The sequence below is a fragment of the Microtus ochrogaster genome, unplaced genomic scaffold (assembly GCF_000317375.1).
Source record: "Microtus ochrogaster isolate Prairie Vole_2 unplaced genomic scaffold, MicOch1.0 UNK31, whole genome shotgun sequence".
Classification (NCBI taxonomy): Eukaryota; Metazoa; Chordata; class Mammalia; order Rodentia; family Cricetidae; genus Microtus; species Microtus ochrogaster.
In genome coordinates this window covers 1,560,577-1,569,471 of record NW_004949129.1, presented here as the reverse complement: position 1 = coordinate 1,569,471, position 8,895 = coordinate 1,560,577, and the positions used below count along the sequence as shown (strand labels likewise).

At 44.4% G+C, this 8,895-nt stretch overlaps 1 protein-coding gene across 1 annotated transcript in view; it reads left to right on the top strand.

The window, feature by feature from the left end:
- Casc3 (CASC3, exon junction complex subunit) overlaps window positions 1-8,889 on the top strand; it is a 29,707-nt gene extending 20,818 nt beyond the window's left edge. The window contains exons 8-14 of the mRNA XM_005368263.3: window positions 2,576-2,640; window positions 3,539-3,653; window positions 3,870-3,968; window positions 4,207-4,415; window positions 6,186-6,308; window positions 6,607-6,670; window positions 7,638-8,889. Of these exons, the coding sequence (XP_005368320.1) occupies window positions 2,576-2,640; window positions 3,539-3,653; window positions 3,870-3,968; window positions 4,207-4,415; window positions 6,186-6,308; window positions 6,607-6,630 (635 nt within the window). The 3' untranslated portion in view covers window positions 6,631-6,670; window positions 7,638-8,889. The remainder of the gene's footprint in view (window positions 1-2,575; window positions 2,641-3,538; window positions 3,654-3,869; window positions 3,969-4,206; window positions 4,416-6,185; window positions 6,309-6,606; window positions 6,671-7,637) is intronic.
- Window positions 8,890-8,895: the final 6 nt, after the last annotated feature.

The window sequence follows — 8,895 nt, the reverse complement described above, 5'->3', positions numbered from 1 at the left end:
ACCTGGACAGAGAGACAAAGCAGCAAAGAAAAGCTGTTGTGGAGACAGACTGGGCAAGACCAGAAAAGTCGCCCAGGGAGCTCAGCCTCCCTTCCACGGTTGGTCAGACCCTATGTGATATGGCCCTGTCATTTCCTCTCTTGCACAAGGTGGCCTGAGTCAGGAGTCTCCAGGAGACCAATCCCACACCCAACCAGGAAGCTGGATTCAGCTGTGGTCGCAATCACGAAAGAAAAGTTCTGAGCTGTGCATGCTCAGAACGTGGCTCACTTTACTGTGCACTGCGGTGCCAAACGTTTAGCTCGGGCTCTAGAGAGGAGACAGCCAACCAGCTCGTTTAGTCCCCCAACGATGGAGGAGGGTCATCTGTCTATCTGTTGCTTTTATTGGTTAATTAATAAAGAAACTGCTTGGCCTCTGATAGGTCAGAACATAGGTAGGCGGGAAGACGGAACAGAATTCTGGGAGAATGAAAGTTGAGTAAAGCAATCACCATAGGTCTCCTCTCTGAGATGGACGCAGGTTAAGATCCTTCCTGATAAGCTACCACCTCGTGGTGCTACACTCATGAATATAAATGGGTTAATCAAGATGTGAGAATTAGCCAATAAGAGGCTAGAGCTAATGGGCCAAAAAAAAAAAAAAAGAATACAGTTTCCGTGTAATTATTCTGGGTAAAGCTAGCCGGGTGGCGGGACGCAGCCCCAGCCCCGCCGCTCCTATTACAACAAATACAATCTCTCAGGAAACTCTGATCCTTTGGCTCTTAAACTTTTTCTGCCCCCTTCTTCCTCAGCAATCCCTGATTCTTAGGTATGGAAGTTGTTATATAGATGTATCTGTTGGGACTGAGCTCCAAAACTGCATTTTGACTGGTTGTGGTTTTCTGTAATGGTATTCATCTGTTGCAAAGAAAAGTTTCCTCGATGGGTGGTCATTTATCTGTGGGTCCATAGACAAATATTTAGAATGAAGTTAGGGATTATGCTGATTTAGTAAAATGGTGGTTGTAGGTTCTCCTCCAAGATCCCTGACTTCTCTACCTTGGCTAAGCTTCCAGTAGCAGCCATGGTTTCCCTCTTGTTGAGTGACCTTTAGTCCAATCCGAGAGCTGTTGGTTACCACCAAGCTTTGTGTGCCACCACCGCACTCTTGGGTTATCTATCACCCTGGTTATCATTGTGCTTTGTAGATGTTTTACCTGGGTATTGTTGATTGTGTCCTTCCTTTGAAAACTTGCATGGTGTCTTTTGTTACCATATAAGCTAGTTATCAGGGAAGAAGCTTTTAGGTCAGTTTCAGCTCATAAGCCTCTGGGCTTTTACATGTGATTTTTGAGTACCAGAAATTAGTATAAGCAGTATGATCCTAGAGTTAGTTGATCTCTGGACAGAGAAGTATAACTTTTTGTACTGATACTTTACTATCTTTATGAGAGTATATAAAACATTTCTCTTTTAACTAAAAAAAAAATTTATTTCTTTTTTTAATTTTTTAGGTTTTTTTTTGAGACTAGGTTCCTCTGTGTTTCTCTGAATGTTCTGGAACTAGCTTTGTAGACAGGCTGGCCTCAAACTCAGAGATGCACCTGCCTCTGCCTCCCAAGTGCTGGGATTAAAGGAATGTGCCACCCCTCCACCCCAATCTTACTTACTTATCTATCACCAACTGAGTGCTAGAAATCAAACCTGGGTCCTCTGCAAGAAGGACTCACTAGTGCTCTTAACCATTGAGCCATGTCTGTATTCTAAGTAATTTTTATACAGTAAGAATGTAATGTCTTCCTCATAGCTAGTGTTGTTAGAAAACATTTGGCCCGGCACTTTATAGTATATCTACTAATGTGCTTATTTTATCCTCCCAAAGTTCCTATATAAAACCTTATTTAGTAGGAAAAATTTGAGCTTGAGTTTATTTTCCAGCCTTTTTTTTTTTTTTTTTTTTTTTTGTTTTTTCGAGACAGGGTTTCTCTGTGGTTTTGGAGCCTATCCTGGAACTAGCTCTTGTAGACCAGGCTGGTCTCGAACTCACAGAGATCCGCCTGTGTCTGCCTCCCGAGTGCTGGGATTAAAGGCGTGCGCCACCATCGCCCGGCTCCGGTCTTTTTTCAAGGACTTTGTTGCTATAATAAAGATGTTGGGCAACAGGAGCACATTTTCAAATGCTAGCATTGACAATAAGCAGACAGTTTAAAATAATTTATGTGTATGTGTGTGCACTTGAAGTTGATGTGTGTGCACTACAGGCAAGGGCATTAAATTCCCCTAGAACTAGTGCTATAGATGGTTGTAAGCTTCCATGTGGTTGCTGGGAACGGAGCCCAGGTCCTCCTCTGCAAGAGTGACCAGCAGACATTTTTAAACAGAATTGTGCTAGTTTAAAAGAAGAGAAGAATGCCTTTGTTATTTTCTTTTCTTTTGGTTTTTCAAGACAGGGTTTTGTCTGCCTCCCAAGTGCTGGGATTAATGGCATGCACCACCACTGCCCAGCTGCGCTTATTATTTTCTTGATGGTACCTTTGACTCCTATTCACATACATCTGCATTCAACCAGTGACTTTTTTGGTATATTACAGGTATGCCCAACCACATCCATATGGGAGCAGGACCTCCACCTCCATTTAACCGGATGGAAGAAATGGTACAAAAATGGGAAGAAGGAGGATTGGGACTGTATATACTCTGTGGTAGAGAATGCATGAGACCCTTGATTCAGCTTCCAATACTGTCAAAAAGAAGTGCTGAGATAGAATCTCACTGTTTCGCTCTGGCAGGCTTGAAGCTCCCTATGTAGAATAGGCCGGCCTTGGACTCAGGGAGATCTGTCTGTCTCAGCCTCCCAGCTGAAAGGTGTATACCACCATGCCTGGACCTTAGTTACTGTGACAGACTAACATGACCAAGGCAACTTATAAAAGAATGCATTTCATTGGGCTTCCAGTTCCAGAATGCTAGAGACCATGATAGCAAATCAAAGACATGGCAGCAGGAACATCTGAGGGCTTACATTTGATCCTAAAGTGGAGCAGAGAGAGCACATCTGGAATGGCCCAGTCTTTTGAAACCACAAAGTCCATCCTAGTGACACACCTCCTAATCTTTCCCAAACAGTTCCACTAACTGGGGACAAAGTTTTCAAATGTGGATCACTCATTGAGACTATCACACTTGTTCACTATTAAAAACCACAATAAGTTCTTTTTATTGTTCAAGATGTTCTCTTGTCTCTTATTCTTTAACATAGACTGGCCTGGAATATCATATATAGTTCAGGTGGGCTTCAAACTCAGTCCTCCTGCTTTGATTCCTGAGTTCTTAGGCTTAGGCTGTCATGCCAGGCCATAGAAGTTTGGTTTTTCGAGATAGGGTTTCTCTCTGTCACAACCCTGGCTGTCCTGGAACTAACTTGCTTTGTAGACCAGGCTGGCCTCGAACTCACGGATATCTGCCTGCCTCTGCCTCCCGAGTGCTGGGATTAAAGGCATGCACCACCACCGCCCTACTTCTTCTGGAGTCTTAACCAAATCTCTTTATCTCAGGGTGTCCAGGGTGGTCGAGCTAAACGTTATTCGTCCCAGCGGCAGAGACCTGTGCCAGAGCCCCCTGCTCCTCCTGTGCATATCAGCATCATGGAGGGCCATTACTATGATCCATGTGAGTTCTTTCTTATTGTTGGGTACCTTACTTGTCACTGTAAAGGGAATGAAGTGCTCAGCCTTCTACTTCACAGTGGTTATCCCAATCCCACGTTGTCTAGTTGCTATTTTCTTCATATGGAAGAGTTAGAATATCAAAGGTTTGCAGGACAGAAAGAGTTGCTGATGTGGTATGAAGGTTTGTGGTTTATACGACTCTCGATATATCTTACAGTGCAGTTCCAGGGACCAATTTATACCCATGGTGACAGCCCTGCCCCACTGCCTCCACAGGGCATGATTGTACAGCCAGAAATGCACCTTCCTCACCCAGGTAAGCTTGCATCCCTCTTGTATGCTTATAGTGTGCAAGAATCTGTGTTGGGGACTCTACAAACCCTACCTTTCCAGCACTGTCGCGCTATCCAGTGATGCTGACCACCCTAGCTCAATTTTAAGTCCATCTTAAGGATTGCAGTCTAACCTGTTATGCTTGGTGGTCTATTTTAAGGCATTCTATGGTAAAAGGTGGTATCCTCTTTTACAGTTCTTGTTTTTCTTTCTTTGCTCAGGTTTACATCCCCATCAGTCACCAGCACCTCTGCCCAATCCAGGTCTTTACCCGCCACCAGTGTCCATGTCTCCAGGACAACCTCCACCCCAGCAGTTGCTTGCTCCTACTTACTTCTCTGCTCCAGGTGTCATGAATTTTGGTAACCCCAGTTACCCTTATGCTCCAGGAGCATTACCTCCTCCTCCTCATCTGTATCCTAACACACAGGTAAGATGCCTAATGTTCTAGGTATACATCCTTTATGTCACACAGGATTGGGGTGGGGGAAAATGTTAAAAGAGTTTTACAAGCCTGGCAGTGGTGGTGCGTGCCTTTAATCCCAGCACTCAGGAAAGAGGAAGAGACAAGTGGATCTCTGAATTCTGTGAGTTTGAGGCCAGCCTGGTCTACAGCAGGAGTTCCAGATCAGGCTCCAAAGCTACAGAGAAACCTTGTCTTGAACAATTCAATGCCACTGATTTTCCTGTGTGGCATTAGGATGCCCCCTGGTGGTCAGGAGCTGGAAATGCAGGTTATGTAATGTCTATCTTTGCTTCTTATTTTTTTGTTGGTGTTACATTTTTTTTATATAGCTTTATTGGCCTAGCAACTTGCCACATAGACCAGGCTAATCTCAGATTCACAAAGACTCACCTCCTCAGTGCTGTGGTTAAGGGTTTGTACTACCAAGTGTGACCTTGTTTTTTGTCTCGGTTTTTCATTTTATTTATTTATCTATCTATCTGTCTATTTGAGGCAGGGTCAGTTTTTCTTTTTGATTCTTTTCGAAACAGGTTTCTCTGTAGCTTTGGAGCCTGTCCTGGGACAAGTTCTTGTAGACCAGGCTGGCCTCAAACTCATGGATATCCGCCTGCCTCTGCCTCCCGAGTGCTGGGATTAAAGGCGTGTGCCACCACCGCCTGGTAGTTTTTCTTTTATTTATTTATCTATTTATTTATTTGTTTGAGGCAGGGTCTCTCTGACGGGGAATATATACGATCCTCCAATCTCTGACTCCTAAGTGGTTACGAGAACCATACCTGTTTTCTCCTTTCTTTATCTCTCTCTCTCTCTCTTTCTTTCTTTCTTTCTTTCCTTCTTTCGGTTGATTACGCATACAGTATGCTGCTGGCATGTATGCCCGCACCCCAGAAGAGGGCACCAGATCTCATTACAGATGGTTGTGAGCCACTGTGTGGTTGCTTGAAATTGAACTCAGGACCTCTGGAAGAGCAAGTGCTCTTAACTTCTGAGCCATCTCTCCAGCCCTGTCTTCAGTTTCTTTAAGGATTAGTATCTTATAGTAGACCATGGGTGTCCCCATTTGTTACTTATTCAGCTGTACCAAGGAGTGTGTTTTTCTCTTGGACATCATATTCTATCCCTGTCCTGAGGGCACTTGATATCATCTGACATCTAGAATGCCATCACTGACCTCAGCCTTTCTATTTACCAACTAATGCAAAGACTGGAAAGAGTGGAACTTTAAAGACTCGAAAAGGTGGCTCAGTGGTTAAAGGCACTTGCTCTTGCATAGGATCCAGCTTTAGTCCCAGCTCACAACTGCCAGTATCTCCAGTTACAGGGGATCTGTTAACTTCTTCCTGGTGTCTGAGGACACCAACCTACATTCACATAGAAACTTTTAGCCAGGGTTACTGTTGCTGTGAAACAAAAGCAGTCATGTGATCAGTGCAACCTGGGGAGGAAAGGGTCCTTTGACTTCTGCTGCGCAGTTCATCCTTGAAGGAAGTCAGGGCAGGAACCTAGAGGCAGAACAAAGGCCATAGAGAAGTGCTGCTTTTTTTTTTTCTTTTTTTTTTTTGTGAGACAGGGTCTCACTATGTAAAGTGCTCCACCACACCTGTCCAAAAAAAAAAAAAATTAAAGTTCTTTTTGTTTTTGTGACTAGCAAATGTTTTCTGTTTCTCCTAATTTGGGTTAATTCTTTTTTTTTTTTTCTCCTGGCTTATGGGGTCCTGGCATATGGGGTCCTAGGCTCCATCACAGGTATATGGAGGAGTAACTTACTATAACCCTGCCCAGCAGCAGGTGCAGCCCAAACCCTCCCCACCCCGGAGGACTCCCCAGCCAGTCTCCATCAAGCCCCCTCCACCTGAGGTAAGTCTCATTCCCACACTTTAAGCATGTGGGCTTTCTCTGATTCTCTAAGGGGTTTCTCTTCCTTTTACAATATGTTTATATGGAGGTCTTTTTTTTCCTTGTTTATTTTAAGACAGGGTTTCTCTGTGTATCCCTGGCTGTCCTGGAACTTGATCTGTAGACCAGACTGGCCTTGAACTTAGAGATCCACCGGCCTCTGCCTCCCGGAGTGCTGGAAGACATTTGCCACCATGCCTGGCTAATGGAAGTCTTTTTTTGTATGACATGATAACAAATTACAATTTTTTTATTTCAGGTTGTAAGCAGGGGTTCCAGTTAATGCCGAGTGTGTAACTAATTAAGTGTGACATCGTGAGAAAGTAAGTGCCCTGTGTACCGTGACGCTCAAACTAGTTCTCACCACCATACATTACAGTCGTGAGATAGCTCAGGAAAATTATTTTATGAATGCATTGGGCAGAATTGAAGAGAAACCATCCCTACCTTCAGAGTTTTGTTTTGGAAATTAAACAATAAAATTACAGGAGCCCAATGTAAACTAATGAAGGGCAGAAAAAAATCTGAATTTAAGTTGTTATAGCCAAAGAAGCCAATTCTAGGGATTCGAGAAGAGTGGGTATGAGGCTTTTTCAGAGCTTTGGAGGAGTATGGTCTTTGTTTAGGTAAAAAGATCTTACTATATATCCCTAGCCAGCTTCAAACTTTCCATCTTCCTGCTTCTACCCCTGACTGCTCAGATTACAGGTGTGGGCTGCCACACCTGACTCCAGGATTTTTTTTTTTTTTTTGGTTTTTCGAGACAGGGTTTCTCTGTGGTTTTGGAGCCTATCCTGGAACTAGCTCTTGTAGACCAGGCTGGTCTCGAACTCACAGAGATCCGCCTGCCTCTGCCTCCCAAGTGCTGGGATTAAAGGCATGCGCCACCACCGCCCGGCACTCCAGGATATTTTTATTGTTGTTGTTTTGTTTTGTGGTCATTAAAACACATTATTTAGAAACTGAAGGTGTAGCATGTTCAAGATCTCAGATTTGATCCTTGGTGCCAAATAAACCGCATTATTTAGAAATGTGGCCTTCTGAGAAGGCTAATATAAATGTCCAAAGTCGCCGGGCGGTGGTGGCGCACGCCTTTAATCCCAGCACTCGGGAGGCAGAGGCAGGCGGATCTCTGTAAGTTCGAGATCAGCCTGGTCTACAAGAGCTAGTTCCAGGACAGGCTCCAAAACCACAGAGAAACCCTGTCTCGAAAAACCTAAATAAATAAATAAATAAATAAATGCCCAAAGTCCACTGACATGCACTTCTTCTCTTTTTAACTCTCAATAGAACAGGAGAGGTGAAAACTCGGAGGAGAAGAAAAATGTGGGGTGACCCTGCCAGCCGACAGTTGGAGGACAAGAGGCCCTCTTCTCTGAGGACAGGCCTGCTAGAGAGAGAAGAAACCTCCACTCTTCAATTGAGCTGCCTGGACTCAGGGGAGCAGAGACTGAACAGCCCAGGCTTCAGAGTCTAAATTCAGAAGCCTGCATCTCACTGTTGTTTACTTTCTCCCCAGAAATTCAAGTGTCTTCTGCTCCCAGGGAAGTTCCTTCCTGCTTGTTTGTTTAAATGTTTATTTTTAAAGCCTGACTTACCTTTTTAAAATTAATATTCTTGTTTATTTCTCCTTTTCCCTGCTCCGCCCACTGACTTTACATGAAACAAGTTCATTCTGGTTTACTACTCTTTCTGGAGTTCCTTTTGACTCCTCCCTGACTCCCACAAATTGAGACTGTATCAACCAAGTATAAAAGTAGCTGGCCTTTGTCTTGTGATTGGTCTTCATTAGTCTCTTAACTCCTCTAACCCTATGGAAGCTCTCTGCAGGCAGTGTTCCACTGTAGAGGGGAACTCAGAGTGGGTGAGCGGGAGCCCTTGTTTGGGATGTAGGTCTTATAAATCTGAGCCTCCTTCAGTACCTCTATACTGATGGGCTTCAGTCCTCCATAGAGGTATAATCTCTGTTGTGGAGAAAGAACAAACTGAATGCTTTTATGAAAAGGGAGGGTGGAGTGAGATCCTCTGCACGAGTAGGGGAATGCATGGCGAGTCCTCAGGGCTGTCTTTGAGGTAAGTGGAATTAGTGAGCCCTGCTTCTTTTCTTTACATCCCTTCTACTACGTCCCCTTCCCAGTTGCTGTGGACCAATGCATCTCTAGAGACAAATACTATCCAGCAGTCTGTCTGCCTTGTCTTTGCAGTTCTTCTCCATGCCTTCCCTGCTACAAGTGTGTTTAGATGTTACTACTTACTTTCCCCAAATTCTGCTCCTCTGCAAACAGAGGGTTTAAAATCCTGGACTTCAGTCCTAAGGAAGCAAGTTACCTTCTGGGCAAAGGCTCTCCCTCCTTTCATTCCTCTCTATGGCACTGAACCACATCCCCGTGCCTGTGTGGTTACTGCAGCGCTGTGCCTGCCAGGGTTCCCACAGAACCTGAGGGAAAGGTGGTGCTGCCTCTCCCTAGAATGTGTCTGTTTTTGTTCTTCCTCCTACAGCTGGCCTAACTACTCTTGAGTCAGGGTGGGGGTAACCCCCAAGGAGGAA